At 40.5% G+C, this 18,225-nt stretch overlaps 1 protein-coding gene and 1 long non-coding RNA gene across 3 annotated transcripts in view; one reads left to right on the forward strand and one right to left on the reverse strand.

The window, feature by feature from the left end:
• The first annotated feature begins 2,817 nt into the window (after nucleotides 1-2,817).
• Nucleotides 2,818-15,998, forward strand: LOC117941826. The gene is made up of 3 exons (XR_004655985.1): nucleotides 2,818-2,947; nucleotides 5,494-5,499; nucleotides 15,988-15,998. It is a non-coding gene; the product is annotated as an uncharacterized LOC117941826 (long non-coding RNA).
• map3k10 (mitogen-activated protein kinase kinase kinase 10) overlaps nucleotides 3,274-18,225 on the reverse strand; it is a 33,928-nt gene continuing 18,976 nt past the window's right edge. The window contains exons 2-11 of one of the 2 annotated variants that reach the window (XM_034866984.1): nucleotides 14,710-14,890; nucleotides 12,913-13,061; nucleotides 10,884-11,059; nucleotides 10,262-10,508; nucleotides 9,041-9,163; nucleotides 8,804-8,942; nucleotides 7,726-7,838; nucleotides 7,347-7,636; nucleotides 5,319-5,853; nucleotides 3,274-4,618 (exon numbers count right to left, since the gene is read on the reverse strand). In XM_034866984.1, coding sequence (XP_034722875.1) covers nucleotides 4,218-4,618; nucleotides 5,319-5,853; nucleotides 7,347-7,636; nucleotides 7,726-7,838; nucleotides 8,804-8,942; nucleotides 9,041-9,163; nucleotides 10,262-10,508; nucleotides 10,884-11,059; nucleotides 12,913-13,061; nucleotides 14,710-14,890 — 2,354 coding nt within the window. In that variant the 3' untranslated portion in view covers nucleotides 3,274-4,217. The remainder of the gene's footprint in view (nucleotides 4,619-5,318; nucleotides 5,854-7,346; nucleotides 7,637-7,725; nucleotides 7,839-8,803; nucleotides 8,943-9,040; nucleotides 9,164-10,261; nucleotides 10,509-10,883; nucleotides 11,060-12,912; nucleotides 13,062-14,709; nucleotides 14,891-18,225) is intronic. The other variant, XM_034866983.1, reaches the window with a different exon arrangement.

Genomic DNA, 18,225 nt, shown 5'->3' on the forward strand with positions numbered 1-18,225 from the left:
ATATCTGGAAAAGGTTGGATGAGTTCTGATAAACTCCCTCAAGTTATTTCCCTTGAGTCAGTGTCATTCACGGTGTTTGGTGTTTAAAGCCCCCAACGTCACCGTGGATTAGGCAGTGGTTAGGGTTAGGTGCCTTGAAGTCAAGGGTTGCAGCGCTGCCTGCTGTGGTGTACTAGTTTAAAGGGGCATTCTTCCAGTTTTACTCATGTCTAATGTCGAACTAAAACGATCTGATGATGTTCATTCTTGACCTTGGAATTAGCGAACGTTAGCTGTTCTGGAGCTTTCAATCATATCACACGATCTTCATCAGCAGTTTTAAGTCTCTCAGTGCCCTTTTTTCTGAATACTCTTGACTGTGTGTTGGCTTTATGCAATATGATTAGCGCAAATAGAGTTAAAATCGAACAAATATCCCATTATGCAACCAATAACATGTTCTTTGTTACATTTTTCCCTTTGCCTAGTAAACACTGACGTGTTTCAAATTTCACAACACTGATTGAGTTATTATTTATAATGAGTACGCTGACTCCAACATGTAAAATTGAGTTCCTCTTTGAACATCTTACATTTTCCTCTTCAGTTTCTAAGAGGTTCGCTCTTGGATCTGATTGATCATGAATGCACCATCAAAAAAAACTGGACCTTCATTATTCCACATCTTAGTCAACATTTTCTGCAGCGTGGGTTCAAGTCATTCTATCCTTAAAACACTTTATTTGGTTTAAAGATTTAGACAAAGAAAGTCCTCTTGCAGATCTGAGGACACGCCAACTGGCAGGCAATCTGGTTAGTTGTTCACTTCAAAAAGAACACAAAACAACCTCTTACTGTCTGCCTTTGTGCATCTCTCCTCATCCTCCGCTTTGAAGTGACACCAACCTTATCACCACCTGAATCTTTTCATATTGAGAATATTTATTAAAAGTAAATCTCTATAACATGATTCCTCCCTGTAACAAAGGAAAAACAGGGGAAAAAAGCAGGAAACATGGTGCAAAACTGTTGAGGAAACCAGGAAGGGGAAGAGAGTTTCTGAAGGTGATAAACATGTGAGTCTCTGCTGCTACTGTATGTCAGATACAGAATGTCTTTCTACTTGTGTGTTTGTGTGTGTGTGTGTGTGTGTGTGAGCTGTGAACCTGCCCTGCAACGCTTAGCCTGCTGAATCCTTTTTCTACTGGCTCTTTAACTCTCTCTCTCTCTCTCTCTCTCTCTCTCTCTCTCTCTCTCTCTCTCTCTCTCTCTCCTTCTCTCTCCCTCTCTTTCTTTGTCTTTCTCTCTCTCTCTCCTTCTCTCTCACTCTCTCTCTCTTTGTCTTTCTCTCTCTCTATCTTTCTCTCTCTCTTTGCTAACTCTCTCTCTCTTTCTATCTTCCTCACTTCATTTTTCTGCCTTTTTTCCTTTGTTGTTGCTTTCAATAGCATCACTATGGAAGTGAAGAGGTGTTGCTAGGTAACTGGCTGGCGTCTGGAAGGGTGTTTGATTGGCGGTCACACTGACAGACTCAACAGTAAAGTGTGTGAGGACTTGTGTACCTGTGAGTGTGTTTGCATAATTTGCATGCCCAGCATGTACACTGGATTTGTCTTTATTATTGTTGTCTCGTCAGTTTGACACATCACCTTTTCTTTTGGCATTTAGAAGATTTCTTTCCACTCACATCTCAGAATTGAATCATAAATATTTTTTTACTGCGATGGATGCATGACAGCACCTTCATCTACCTTTCATGGTAACTGCAGAGTCAGAGAGTGACTATAGGAATTCATTACATGGAGAAAAACAGCAGGCTGGGTATGTGATATGACATCATAGGACACAGTGGTGACACCTAGAGGAGTATGTGTGTTACTGCAGTGTCCTTTGTTTCTGCCAGTACTTTAATGTAACCAGCACACCATCAGTACTCAGAGTACTTGTGCTTTACTTGAGTCTTTTCATTTTATGCTACTTTATACTTTTACTTCACTATATTTCAGAGGGTAATATTGTCCTTTTTCACTCCCTACTACATACAACAGTTGTTTTCACATATGAAATAAAACTTAAATTGTTGAGATTGTAAAAATTGTTAAAGATCTGAATATTTTTCATCAAACCTGTCTAAATTGTGATCTCGTATAACAAAGCAGTGTAACGTTTCAGATGTCTGTGAGTGGGAGATGTTAGCAGAGGGATTTCCCGTCTAAACTTGAACTTAAATAAATGCTCAAAGAAAGAAATATGACATTAAACATTAGAAAAACAATTCAAAAAATGTCACCAAATTTGTGTAGCTCAATGTTTTTCTTTCTTTCCATTAATCATTGTTCTGATTGTGAACCTTGGACAGGCCTGACCCTTAGGTTGGAAACCACTGGGCTAAACTACCAAATTGTGTACAGTAATTAAAACTAGCTCCATGTTGCCCTGCTACAGTAAAAGACTAACACATGAATGCATGATGCGAGTACTTTTATCATCCCTGCTCGGATATGAAATGATACTAAAACATTTTTCTTAGTTTTTTTATTCACCTTTCATTTATCTCATTTCATACTTATTCCTCATTGAACCCAGAAATGTCACAAGTTGAGACTGATAAACAACATGGACGTTTCAGTGAGCAGTTTCCTAGGTTATTTCCTGTCATATTAACAAATATATACACATATTCCAGGAAGAGCATCGTAATAACAAGCAATCCTTTCCTATAATAACAATAAATTTAATAAATACTCAGTGTTCTCAACCACACAAGGAGAGTGAGTTTGGGCTCACTCTTCTTCCAACGGGATTGTCATCATCCCATACAAATAATAACACACATATTCACACTCACACACACTCACCTAGAGAAAATTGCAATGTCAAGTACCTGCAGCCAAGACGAACTGTGCGAAAACAACTCCGCAGATAAAAGTTGATTTGTCAGCTGTGAGTAGAGTCCACTGGTCCAGATGTGGCACAACCTGACTCCTAAAGTACGACTAATGTTGAAGAACACCGGTCAGAGGAGAATGTGAAGCTTCCAAACGGTCCAACAGGAGGTTAACGTTGAAATCGAGTAGCAATTTCCCTCAGTGTTTCCTTCTTTTGTGTCCATTTCAGTGGCATGAACGAGATCCACACAGAGTGCTACTGACTGCTAGTGAGGAATGTAAAATGAGTAAAAGACAACATCTTATTGTGAAGAAGTGCCGCAAGTGTCGTACAGCAAACCATTCACACTTAAAACACGCACTGAAAAAGCACCAGCACGCAAAAAAAGTACCCTTTTTGTTCCTCCACACATGTACAGTAACATATACACATTCACACAAAGAGAAACACACTGGTCTGCCAGATCAATAGAAAAACATGTCTGCTAACAGGTTGGGGTTGGGATGGTGCAAGAACTGAGAAAATAAAGTTATTGTTTGTTTTTTTATCGTTAGAAGCTGAGGCTATAACCAGTCCACCAGTGCTGTGAGAAAAAGGCTTTTTTTCTGTCTCGGATTTGGAGGTTAGAGGACAACGGCGTCCTCTAAGGGGAATGAAACATGTCAGGATAAAGGCAGAGTTTACGGGAGATGTCTGTGCACTGGCAGAACAAACAGCGTGCAAAATAAGAACAAGGACACTCTGTTACAAATGTTAAACAGTCCAGCTCCTGTGTTTGTCAATGAAACACTCCTGAAATTAGGAATGTTTAAGTGAAATGTGATTGCACATTTTTTTCTTTGGAGTGAGAGATACAGGCAGAAAGTGGGCCGCTACACAGACAAGCAAAAGCACAGGCAGATGAATTGGAATGAACAGTTAGCAACGCAAAAGTGGCTTTTTAAGTACTTGAATGGCTTTTGTAGGTTGTGAGTGTGTCCTGGTCAGGGGGCACGAAGAAGCAGGTTGAGATGGCTTGGGAATGGGAAAGAAGTTTTGGGTAAGGTAGGTGGGTGGGTGAGCACACTACAAGGCTTTAAAAAGGCCACTAGGGCCCTCCGTGTCGTGCAGATTAGAGCACAATCAGGAAAAGGCTTGCTTTGAGGGTTTCACACCTTTCCACGACACTAAAAGGACACATGATAGGAATGGCTTCCAATAAGTGCCTAAACTGTGACAAGAAGTGTAGTGTTTCTAATAAACTTCAGTGAGTGCAATTTGCTCGGCTCAGACATCGGTAGGCATTCAGCCCAAGCGCTAATGTCCTGGAACGGGTTCCATTGCAGGAAAGGAGACTTGGCTGTCTTTCACTATGCGTACTGCTGTCCACACAGAGTGGCGGGTTGCTGTTTTCCACACAGAGGGACAGTGTTGTCCAAACTCTGGCCCTCCACGTCCATGTCCATCAGGTTGGGTCTCGCGTTGCTGGCGCTGCTGTCCCCCGAGCCTAAGGGGCTGTCGCAGCTGCTGCCCGGCGACGAGCTGAGGGTCCGGGAGAGAGAGCCCAGCTTCCAGGGGTCAGCTCTCATCCGGGCCGGGGTGGGCCGCGGCCGGGGGGCAAATTCCAGTGTCTTGGGTCTCTCCAGGGGGCTGATGAGGCACAGGGGAACCATGTCAGGAATCGGTGGAGCAGGGGCTTTACGCCGCTGGGGGACTGGGAAGATGGCAGAGGGGTCAGGGAGGCGGGGAATGTCCAGGGGGTCCTGTGGTCCTGAATAATGAAAGATAAAAAAGTCTCATTGCCGTAAATACCAAATATTCTCTGAATCTAGCTTAATGCTTTTTTTGGACATGTATATAAAAGTATTCTTAATAACTTTTGGTTTCTTACTGTTGTTGTTTTTTTACATTTTACTGACATGTGGCAGACTTAAGGATAATAAAACATAATTGTCAGTAGCAGCTTTATATCAGATGATGAAGCATCAGATATGTCAGTGTTTTGGCTGGTGTTACCGTAGCCCACTGTGTCTACCTAACAACTGTAAGATGAATGTGTCTTCATACATTACAGGCCGGTGTTGTGAGTTGAGGGACAGTCCGCAAATATCATTATTATAATATATAGTTTGAATCTGGCAAACGTTTGTGAAAAATGTTTTTAATATTAACAATCCAGGATGGCATGGTTTCCCACAAACCATGAATGCACCAACGGGGAGATTTTAAAACAGTCCCTGCTCTCAGCAGCAATACCATACGAGAGAGTGTGTGTCCTTCATATTAACTATTTAACACTGACGTTTTGTCTAGCTTTCGCCTGTAACAGAGATTATGTCTCTAAAGGACACTTCCTGGTTAAATAAAATATACAACTTTGATATATCTCCACTGGATAACTTGATTTTAAACTTTGATCACGTATTCCTTTAACATTGTAAAAAGCACATTCTACATCATCAGTCCCTTACCTTTGTTAGTAGCGGTGTGTGGTGTCCCCGGTGGAGGAGGCATGGGCATGCTTCCATCTGACGGCGTCCTGTAGTGTCCCAGAGTTTGAGCTCTGGGTCGTATCGTCCCCTCCGAAGGGGTCCGTCTGTGTCCTCTGTTCATGGCCATGGCTGCGGACACATGGGTGGGCGTGAGAGACTGGTTGGGCTCCTTCTTAAAGCTCTCCGCCCGCAGGTCCAAGAGAGGGTTTAGGGCAGGAGCTGGTGGCGCCACCGGGGTTTTGACCCCCGTCATCGGGGTCAGGGGGTACTCGTCTGGGTCGGAGGGAAGAAGGGACTTGGTGGAGTTGCAGTCAGACAGAGAGGACAAAGAGAGGAGTGTAACAGAGGGAGATGGGTCCATGCAGGGGAGCGTAGAGTCCTGATGTCTGGAGAGGGAGAGGGAGAGGTTTCTGCTGGGTGGAGAGGTGCTGCGACGGAAACGTCCCGTACGCTGGAAAAGACCCTCCTTCTTCTTACGCTGCTCCTCTCTGAGGTCCTGCTCATCCTGGAGCACCTGACAACAACACCAGGTCACATTCAAAAGCTGTCATGCCAATAAGCAGAAGTCTTACTCAAATACAATCAGCTGATAAAAGCATTGCAACACTGAAACAACTGAACAGCTGGGCTAATTTGACCTGCTGTGTTAAGCTTCTCTTCAAAATATGGTTGATTTCTTGGATAATCACTTCCGTATTAAGGCAACTACAGCAAAATATTACATCCACATAATTACTCTCAGTGATCTTCTCACTGTACACTCTGTATCGACCTTTGTTTGCTTCGACAACAGACGGTAATAACTGTAACCCTCTAAACACCAAATCAACAAGGTGCTGGAAACCGTCCATGGAGACCTCAGTTCATGCTAACTCGACAGCTCGACATATGGCAGTTGGTCATCCTGATTTATCTCATCCCGAGCTGATCTATTAGTTTAGGATGAGGAGAGTATCCAATCATGAGAGGACGCATGCTTTACGACAGGCTGTGTTATCCTGTTTGAACCATTCATCTGAGAAATTGTTGACTGTACATGCAGTAAGTCTCTGTCTGCAAGTGGAAGCTGTTTGTTTTAACAGGGTGGGTACCTGATTCAAGGAACAAGGAATGGGATATTTTGTTTGCAGACAGGCATATTAAATAAAACTACAAAAATCCATTAAACGTCACAAACTACAGAAATCCTGAGCAACAAGCAGAGAGAGTTAAATGATGACTGACACCATGCCACATATGGGACTGGAAATATCAGCTACTAGTACTTAAATATTGCAACAAAGTACCAAAACTTTACTTTGCATTAAGTAGAACATGGTTACACATGAAGTGGTGGATTGTTTAGTGCTTACTTATTCTAGATACAGTTTGTATTCTTGATATAAGCAGTGGTAGGATTTGTGGGCACATCAGATTATAACAGTAGTATTTATACTCTAAAATGTTTGTTGTTAAATGTAAGATAAGTAAAGTTCAAAGGAGAGTTCCGGTAAACCTTTACATAAATTATTTTAAATGTTAACACTATGTAACTTTTAGAAAACGCGTATTGGGAGTGTCCTGGCGTTAAGTGGTTTTGGACACAAATATAATATATATAATAATAATAATATTTAACATAGATTAGTGCATTATCAACCCAAGTATCTCATCTGCTGATTTGACTGTTGCAAAATAAAGACTTAACCATGTTCAATGGTTATGTTTAAGACTTCTTCTCCTGCATAACAATCGTGTTTTTTTCCTTTTTCTTGCATTACTTTTTTATATAGCTGCACGTATCTTTATTAGGCATTGATTAAAAATAGCTTCGTAGCTGTTTTAAAGTATATTCATGTATTTATTGTATAAGTGGTCTCAACTTGAAACATTTAGTAATTCTCCCTAAGGTACACTGTGTGTGTTTGACCTGTCAAAAGCATCATGTGTTAACTTCTGTTGAGGTTTTATAAACTAAGAATGTTTGATGGCATTTCTCTCTCTCTGTTCTTTGTGCTGTTTGCTCACCTGCAGTTTCCCCAGCTGCAGCAGGTCTTGTCCAAAGGCAACAGACGCGAGCAGAGATGCACAACCCAACAGCAACATATCGCTCTTCTTCCTCTGGCTGCTGCGGCGGAGCGAGTCCTGGTAGTTCACCCCCGTCCCCACGACCCCGGGCCCCTGACAGGAGCTCGCATTAACAGTAGGCATTGTGTTTGGCCCAAGGCCTCCCCACAGGGTCCCCGAGTCCTCCACCACCCCGTTACTGCTTATCTCTGAGGGCAGCGATGGCGACTCCCCAAACTCACTGCACTCCTCTGTTTAGGAGAGAGAAATAGGGAAATATAAAAAAGGGTTGAGATGGTTGATTCATGTGACTAACTTACAATGAAAAGCAAAGACTCACCCATTTCGTTGAGGCTGGAGAAGCCGGCGGTCATAGGTGCATGTTTGGGGGACTTTCCTAGATTTGGTGCGCTGGAGGACCAAACTTTGCATCCCTCACCAAGTGACTTCAGTCTGCAAACAGAGAGCATGATGTCAAGACACCACCAACCAGAACTAACCTCTAAAACAACAACAAAGTTACCAAGCGCAACAATATTGTTTTTAGATAAATATCAATAAGATCAATAAAATAAGAAACAAAAAAGTTGATGTCAGATGAGGACAGCCACCACGCACAACATAGATTTTTCCTTAATCAAATTTCCAGAGTTAATTGCTCTGCTTCTGGCCGGTCCGCACACTGTAATGACATATCGATTGAAAGGTTTTATTTCTCTGTTTTAGGAGAAATAATCCGTCTAGAAAAATATGTGAAAAGGCAATTTATTCTCGCTTGGGAAATCTGTAACAGAAAACGATCTTTGTTTTCTTTTTTTTCTTTTTGTTTCATCAGGTGCTAACCCTTGAAAAAGCTGCCCTACAGTTAGAAACAACTGGTTACAATCTAGAGTTTCTGACTTTCTGCTACATTTATCTTTCTATTTTTGTGTGATTGTGTGAGGAAAGGTTGGCTGATTAATTAGAATAGGTCAAGTGCCAAAATGTTTATTTCATTTTCTACACAAATTGTAAATGGAAAAATTTCAAAAAATGTTTAACTACTATTAATACTATACTTACTTTTACAGTAATAATACACAGAAATAGATAGATAGATAGATAGATAGATAGATAGATAGATAGATAGATAGATAGATAGATAGATAGATAGATAGATAGATATTTATTGATCCCAAAACTTGGGAAATTATGGTGTAACAGCACCAAAATCAGTCACACAACACATAATATAAATATAAGTGAAATACTAGGATAAAATATAATTAATATACTAGGATGTGTTTATGTGGATATGTGTTTATCATGTCCTCATTTAACATGAATCACTTCTGAAATCTTTCCCCAAATTATCCATTTTGGACACCGCCCAAGCCTTTAACATTCATCACTGGTATGTAAACAAACTGTGCACGTACTTCTCCTCCCCGCCGACCCTCTCTTTCTGGAGGGTGGAGCTCGGTCCCCAGGTGCGTCCTTTCTTCTTGCTCGTCGTCAGGTCCTCCTTCTTACAAACAGCACTGCGACCCCACGTCTTGCTGCCATCGCTCGGTGTCACTGAGAGATAGTCAGGTAAAAACCCACATTACGCTGTTACTTCACATGTTCTTTCTATGACACAGGATGCTTTCTGACTTTTAGGTGTTTGCACTCACATCTTATGGCTCTGAGTCGCGGTATGACCCCAGGGCTGGCAGGCGGGGTGGTGCTCTCGCTCCCCTGAGGCTTCCTCTTGTCCACACTGGGCGACGCCTGAACGGTGATCTTATGCTCAAAGCCTACAGTTGAGCGAGAAGAGAAGAGTTTTTTTTTTTAAGCATTAAGCATTTTTTATTTGTCAGACATTTCCTAACTGTATGAGCTTCAATACAAATGGCTTCAAAACATTTCACACAGAGGCACCCTGGTGGGTAAAAGTGCTCCCCATCTCTCTCTCTCCCCTGATTTTCTGTCAGCTTGCTACTGTGTCTCAGTGTGTACAATACCCACAAGAATAGAATCCAAGTCATGCACGTCTTCTTTGATTTTACCATGCATGATATACTAGAGAATTATTTCCATAAAAACAGAGATACGGTCACAATGTCTGTCCTAGTTGTTTTCCTTCTACTCAGTATGCCCCTCCGTCTTTGTCTCCAGCAACTTCTTACTATCCTGGACCTCTGCATTGCCATTCTCCACCCATCCACTAGATGGCCTCAGTCTCTCCCACCTGTCCCAGTCACCTGACTCTCACTTCCACCTGCTCACCTGTCTCCACTTCCCCTCATAGGCCCTGCACTATATAACCATCCTTTTTTTCCCACACTCTTTGCTTTCCAGCCACAACAACTTGTACTTAATGTGTATCCTTACATCTTGAACCTGGACCTGCCTTTGCGTAAGCTCTTAAATCTTTACTTTGTCAATAAAGTGCTGAACTCTCGCTGTCTGTCTGGACTGTAACATATACTGGGGACTTCATACATTACTATTCTTATGTAAGAAACTGCCGCTGAAACAAGTGGTCTATTAATAACCTGATGAAATGTCTTATTTTCCAATTTAGTCAGTTGATGTTTTAATCATTTATTCGTCATATATAACTATGGAAGTATCGTTAACATATGGACTAAACTTTCCATAAAAACAAATGACACATGGAAATCATTGGATTTTAGCGTGGCTTTCCTCTTTTCATAATAAAGGAGATTAACTTTTACTGGCAGTGTGTTGGTGTAGATAAACTGTATGCCTCTTATCCAATCTCTTACAGCCATCTATGTCCTAAGTTTCCAACCTGTACTAAACCACCATGTGACTGGGAGCTCTGCCAGTTTAGTGCCCCTGATTCATCAGACATGACCAATCTGCCTGCAGGTCCCTCTCCCACCCACCAGAGGGCAGGCTGATACAGTTGCTGTCTCGGCCCAGCTTCAGTAATCTGCTCTTCTTGAAGTGTCCTTTTCTTTTCTTCACACTGGGTTTCTCCTGGTACATCTGATGAATGATGATGTTCAGCTCCCGCTCCACGATGTCGATCTCCCTCTCGGCCAGCTCCTGCTCTCTCCTCCTCAGCTGCTCCTCCTGCTCCCTCTGCTCCTCGGCTGCTCGGGCCAACGCCTCCTCCCAGGACCTCAGCTCCTGAGGAGAGGGAGGGAAGGATGCAGAAGAGGATGAGAATGAAGAGGTGAGGTAAGGGGGGAGAGAACAGAAGAAGGAAAGGAAGAGGAGGAGAGCGAGAAGGATTGGGGATGAGGAGAGGTTATTAGCACAGCAGCACCTCCTCTAACACCTCTTTGGGAAATCGGCTTGTTGCTAAGGTGATTCTAATTTGCAAAAACGCCTCAAACGTATAGTGATGGGGTGAGATTCCTCCCACCCTTATTATGAAAAGTGATTGTTTGTTGAAGTCTCTTCTGTTAAATAAATTCTAATAAACAATGAAACCTATTCAGGTAATATTAAATTCAGCTCTGATGAGACCTGACTTGTGATCTGTGTTTTCAGATTTCTCACCTTCTCTTTGGCCCTGAGCTCGTCAAACATCTGTTGGATCTCCGCCCTCCAGTCCTCCTGTAAGGAGTGAAAGGACTCCAGAGGCATCTGAAACATGGCCGACTGCTCGATGGCCTGCAGTCTCTTCAGGATGCTGGTGAAGGAGGGCCTGCTGCGGGGGTTTGGGCTCCAGCACTCTGCCAGATAACAGACAAAATGAATCATTACTAAGGTTGGTGTCTTGTATGGTGTGTTTTATTGCCCTAATCGGATGCTTTAACCCAATTGATTTAAAATAAGTGCATTTGACCTCCATGGGAGGTGTCAACGGTGTTTTATCTGAAACAACTGTCTTGGCTGAAGCAATGTTTTTATTTATAGGGCAGTCTTCTGATCCTGGCTTTGACTCCTGTTATACTATTCAGAAAAAAATAATGCATTCACAAAAAGTAACCCTACATTAAATGGAGTTTTAAAGTACAGGGGTAGTTTCTGATGACAAGCTAGCTTAAAGGAAAAGCCTGGTGTTTTTTTGTAATGCCAAACAAATCGTATGAAAACACCAATACCATCAAATCATCTCTGATTTCCCAGCCATTACTCAGCCTCAAACGCATCGTTCTATCATGCTGAAAACAAATCTTTCTAACATAGTTTTATTTTTCAAAAAAAAAGGATGCATTTGTCAATAGGATTCAATCATTGCTGATTTTAGACTTGTCATGGGATATACATACTGTGTGTGTGTGTGTGTGTGTGTGTGTGTGTATTGCACACAAATCCAGAATATGCCCAGCCCTTCCATCTATGATTTCTTTTGGTCTGGATGTCACTTTTTCAATAGGATTCAATCATTGCTGATTTTAGACTTGTCATGGGATATACATACATACTGTGTGTGTGTGTGTGTGTGTGTGTGTGTGTGTGTGTGTGTGTGTGTGTGTGTGTGTGTGTGTGTGTGTGTGTATTACACACAAATCTAGAATATGCCCAGCCCTTCCATCTATGATTTCTTTTGGTCTGGATGTCACTTTTTCCTCTTTTCCATTTCTGGCTATAAAGAATGCAATAACAGAAATGGCAAATGGGACAGCATATGGCATTCATAATGAGCCAAACCCTGACTGACAGTGTTGCAGAAACATGGTGCACACCTACAGTGATAAGTACTGCCTCTCACTAAACGTTCAACTACAGCCATAACCATCTGAAAAGATAAACTAAAAGATGCGTTTCATGTTAGAAAAAAAGCATCAACACACCAAGTAAAATGTTATTTAAGAGCGGGCTAAAAGTATGGTTTACAGCAGGTACCATTTATTTAAAAGGTAAAATGAATTAGCATTAAGAGTATGGGGATTAGAGAGGGAGGAGATGAAAGTGAAATGATGACAGGGGTAAACAGGGAGCAGCGAGGGATAACAAAGGAGAGATTAACAGATGGACATGGATAAGATGAAGTGGAATGAGAGGGGAAATGAGTGGGAGAGAAGTAGAGGGAGGTGACGGAAGTTGGCTGAAAAATTAGAGAAACCTCTTTTTAAAACCTGGCCTACACCTTGCCCAGCCGCATAAAAAAAACTCCTGGTTAATACTCCACTACTGTTAACAGAGTCGCTGCATGTATTGTTTAAAAGGTTAAAAGAAGAAATCTGGCCATGTGGAGCTAAGGCGCAGGACTACACGAGGATGTTTAAAAAGCAACTTAATGAAACTGTTCAAGACGGTCTCCATTCAGTATTACTCTTCGTGTTAATCTCAGCTCCCAGAAGCAGAATTAAAAACATCTGTTCCCTCAAAAACGGTCATAAAGATGACTGGTGTACAGTTCAATCTCAAAACACAGAGCACAAAAAGCTTCTGCAAGTTAACTTGTCAACCATTAATGAATGGGATAAGTGAGATAAGTAGTAAGTTGTACCAATAAATAAAAAAACTGTGAAGCTGTTTGTCTCGAATCAAAACACCTTAAAATCACTTTCTCCAGAAGAAACGCAATATTGATTCCAAATAGTGGATTTAATAATCACTCAGTGTCTAGGCTGCTTACCTCCCAGCAGCTGAGCGAAAGGTTCAGGGCACGTTGAGGGGATGGGAAGTGTTAGCTTGTTCATGGCAACACCATAAGCGACGGCCAGCGCGTCTATCTCCCGGTAGGGAACCTCGCCGGTCAGCAGCTCCCACAGTAACACACCGAAACTGTGATGAGAGACAAACGGGGATGTTTTTATTCATTTCTGTTTTAATGTCACATCTGACGACAAAAACTATCCACAAAAAGGACAAAAGTGACCATCTGTTATCAGTTCCCTACTTGAGTCACTAAATATTTCATCCTCTCAATTTGACAGTAATAGAACCTTGTAGTGCTACGATTTTTGTATTGTTATTTGTTTATTTTATTTTAGGCATTTTAGGCTTTTATTTGGACGGGACAGCTTAGACTTGAAAGGGGGGAGAGAAGAAGAATGAGACCCTGCAAAGGACCGCAGGTTAGAGTCAAACCCGCAGCCGCCGCGTCAGAGAGTAAAACCTCTGTACATATGGGCGCTCACTCTACCGAGCTAACCAGGCGCCCTGTACTACCATTATTGAATGTGAAGTATAAAAAATAGTTTAAAATGTCAAAAGTACAGAGTACTACACTTTATTGTTATGACAGGAAGTGATTCGGTTACAGGCAGAATGTGATCTTCAAAACTATCTTGTTCCATTTCATGTATTCAAGTGCAAATGTGTGGTGCTATTAATTTACTTGAGTATTTCTATTTCATGCTTTATACATCTGTTTCACCACATTTCAAAGAGAAGTATTACTTCTAACTCCACTACATTTATCCGGCAATTGTAGGCACTAGTTACTCTAAAGATTTTATATACAAAACAAATGATGATAATTATTTGTGTTATAAAATATGATTCATTGTTACAGATTAAACAAGCCAACAGTTCATAAACCTTGAGGCAAATTTAAGCTTTTGCAACACAAGTAAAATGGACTTTGCTTAAAACTGGCCCTACAATATCAATGCATCAGTAATAATCAAATATAATGTAAATATGTAAGGTTAACGCTCACATGCAGGAATTTTTTTTGGAATCATGAGTACTTTTACGTTTAATACTTTGAGCACAGTTTGCTAATTATGCTTTTGTACTTTTTCTTAAATGACATTTTTATTATTAGTTTTACATTTTTATGCTACCGAATTGTTGATTTATAAAGGATATACAGTTATGAGTTTAACTACTGATACATACATAAAATGACATACAATTACTAACATCTTTCAAAACGTGGCATTTAAATCATATGGTTTGAATCTGTAGTGGCTAGAATTTGAAGTAGAGTTGTCTTCCTGCAGCGCTCCCTCTCCCGTCTTTGTCACAAAGGCAATTGCATGCTTAGAACATCCAATAGAAACGCTCTCTATCTCTGAAATGACCTGTGATTGGCCAAAGTCTCTCTTCAAGGGAAGTCTAGTTTTCTCTAAGACCAATTATTATGCTGAAAGATTGTTATGGAATTTTTGCCTAATGACGCCAAAAATAAAGTGCCTACCATAGCTTTAAGCTTTATTGGACTGAAAATTGAGTCACAATAAGTCTTAATCACAAACTGTCTTGACCAATCATTGACAAAAATGGACCAATATTCTTATTTCTAGCCAGTTTTCTTATTACTATTACTCTTAACTTACTACATACATACATATACGTGAAATATACGAGTTCACATTGTGAAATGTTAGCCCCCCACCCCCCACCCCCCCCTGGACATCCTGCCTGAAGACGTTTTGTATTAATCAGGAGAATAGGGTGGAACACACAGCCTTGAGTGCAGTACCTCCACACATCGCTGCTCTTGGAGAACAGTGAGAGCTTGATGACCTCTGGGGCCATCCAGGCGTACGTCCCCGCTGCACTCATCTTAGTGGTCTGGTGCCACTCTCTGGCCAGACCGAAGTCTGTGATCTTTAGGGTTCTCCCACCCAAGTCGTCATGCTCCACCGGCTCCAGGATGAGGACTGAGGAGGAGCAGAATCTTCTGTTAAAATATGACAGCCTTGTGCACACAGTAAATTATGTTTTAGGCAGAACAATACAAAGAAAAACTGCTTTAGTAATGGAAATGCTCCCTGACAAACAGCAAAGAGAGCTCAACAAGTCAGGAATTATTACAGTAAAAATCCTGTTGGTTAGTTTTTTTTCATTTAAGTCCAAGACATATGGTTTCAAGTTCTTCAGGGTGAATTTGATGTGTTTTTTTTCTTCTTCTTTATGACAGTAAATTAAAGAATATTTAGGTTTGGGACTTTTAGTCCAAAAAAAAATGTCTGACGACCTTGGCTTAACCTTTGATTGTTGTGATGCACTTTTTCAGATTTCTGACATATGAAACCAAACAATTGATTTACATGAAAAAAAAAATGGCATATAAAATTGTCTAATCTGTATAATAAATCGGATGGACTGTAAATCAACATTTGACCGCATAGTCTTGTTGATTTAAATCAATTTAAGTTGCTTTGATGAGTTTCTAAGAGTAAAAACACCCTGATAACCAAAACATGAAGTCCATTTTAGTACTAAATATGTAACTGAACTGCATCACATTCAAAAACAAAACTGTAAAACAGTGCATGTTCAATAATACCAGTCGTGTTTACAGTACAGGTGTGGTCGGACCAGTGTCCTAGTCAGGTTTCTGCTAGAGAGAACAACTGGCCCCTGTGGTCCAGCAGTGTGTGATGACCAGAGTATTTTGCCCATACAGTGAGTCATTTTAATGTATCTTTATTAATGTTACCATTTAACCTCATCACTCTCTTCCATGTACAACTTCCTCCATTTCTCTTTGAGGGCTGGTTATGGAAATGTTTGGAGTGTACACAGTTCACGGGCACTGGGAGGCAGGTGGGGGTTGCTTTCTCTCTCTCTTACTTATCTACAGGCATATGCAAAGGGTGGTGGAGAGAGACTACACACACAGCAGTGTCTTTGTTTACACACACACGCACTCCTACGCATGCACGCGACCACACACACACACACACACACACACACAACCTTTCACGTGATAAAGGTGTGCCTCTCTGTGCTCTGTCCACAAGCTTGCCAGGAGACCAGTTTCACTGATAAAGAATTGATCTCAGACCAGCCTGTACATATTTCCATAGTCGGAGAGAAGTCACATCCTTATTCCTAATCACATCCTTTCCTTTAGTACAAGTAGCAATACCACACAGTAAAAATACTCCATTACAAGTTAAAGTCCTGCAAGTTCTCTTGCAGAAGCTCTCCTGAGTGTTATATTACAATAGATATTCTTAGTGATGCATTAATGTGTGCGCAGTAGTTAAATGTAACTTTATATTACAGCTGAAACAATCAGGCCATTAATCAATTAGTCGACTGGCTATCCTTTCTATAATCAATAACTTGTTTTAGTCATATTTTAAGCAAAATTACTAAACTCTCATTTTCTCAGATGTGAGGATTTGATGCTTTTCTCTCTCCGATATGATAGTGAACCGCATGTCTTTGTCTTTTGGACTGTTTGCTAAATAAAACAATCAGTGGTAGAACATTTACTCATTTAAGTGCAGCCTTGAAGTATTTGTGTACTGAGTATTTCCAAGATTCATTTTCTTATTCTTCTTCCCTACTTTGCTTTAGAAGGAAATCTTTGACAGTTGTAGTTACAGATAACCTTAACCTTACCGTTAAGATTTAACATTCAAATATTATCAATACATTGTTTAAGATGAACTTTTTTGGTTTGTGAACAGTTTCACACGTGTATGAGAGATATTTTCCCTCTAATCTTCTGAAATGGCCTTCATTAAAATAATTGTTCAAGGCCCAAAGAGGTCACATGATTCATATTTCACAAGTAACCGCAAAGATTAGAAAAACATCCAAAATATCAACACATATTTGTTTAACAGTACTTTTTTTTTCTTCTTCCTATCCCAGTTGGGAATCACTGGACCAAACTACCAAATAGTGTGACAGTATAAGTAGTTAAACTTAGCTCCACCTTGAACAGCTACAAGAGTTAAATGCTGCTTACACACTGTTGCATCAGTTTAAAATAACAAGTGTCATATATAATAATGTATCAGTCACAGTGACATTTTTCTGCAGAAGGAATAATTTTACATTAGATACTTTCAGAACATTTGCTGGTACTTCTGTACTTTTACATGCGGGACTTTTGCTTGTGATGGATTATTTTTACAATGTGTACGTTGTGTATTAGTACTTTTACTCAAAAACATGTCACCATGGGCACGTTTTTATTATCATCCACATCTCATGGACAGTAGTTAATTATAAAGATATTTGGCTTAAATAACTGATAATTAAAATAATTAGTGGAGCAACAGAAAATAAATCTGCACAAATTTGGGGCAAAAATACCAAATATTTACAGATTCCATATTCTCAAATGTTAGTATTTGATGGTTTTCTTCCATTAAAGTAAATTGAATTGTACTTAATTTCAACTTCTCCAGGGAATTATGGGGCATTTTTTACAATTTTCTAACAGGTCATTGACCCAACAATTAATTAATTAATAGAGAAATTGATCATCAGAATAATGAGCAATTAAATTACTACTTGCCTAATTCATAACGTTAAGTCATTTTAATACACAAAAATGCATAATATTTTATAAGATCACATTGTTGCTATGCAAATTTTTCATCTTCAAATTTCCAGCTGTCGGATAAATGTAGTAGAAGGACAAGTATATATTTTCCTTTAAAATCTAGTGAACTAGAAGTATCCAGTCATCCTTTCTATTGTGATGCTGTTTTTTCTGTAAGGGACAGCTGTCTTTGTGAGGGACAGCTGTCTCCTCGGGGCTAACTCTTTCTCTGGAAAAACAAAAGATGGAGTCCAAACAGACTCAGAAAGAATGTGTTTGCATGCTTAAATGGGTGGGTCCTTCTCACAGTCTACATTTCCTGGTTTGTTTTGTATGTATAAATAGAGAGCGCATCCATAAGGTTAAAAGGACATTATGGCCTTTAGGTGAAGGGCGGGATGAGAGGACAGAAAAACATGAAGCTAACGAGGAAAGACACAAACTGAGGCCCGTTTACAGAAACTGAACGTGTGAGCGAAGCAGCACTTCACCTGCTCCTCCTGATTTAATCATAACATCGTGTCACTTCACACTCTCCGTGAAGCTTCTTAATACCACCGGCGACTGTTCATTCGTTTCTCCTCCCACAGGGTTTCACCACCGCCGGCGTTTCATCCATACGTCAAACACCAAAGATCAACATGTTTGTATTCAACTGGGTGCACAGAAACCTGAAGTGCAGAATTACACAAATAGCACCCGCGA

The sequence above is a fragment of the Etheostoma cragini genome, chromosome 3, assembly GCF_013103735.1.
Source record: "Etheostoma cragini isolate CJK2018 chromosome 3, CSU_Ecrag_1.0, whole genome shotgun sequence".
Taxonomy (NCBI): Eukaryota; Metazoa; Chordata; class Actinopteri; order Perciformes; family Percidae; genus Etheostoma; species Etheostoma cragini.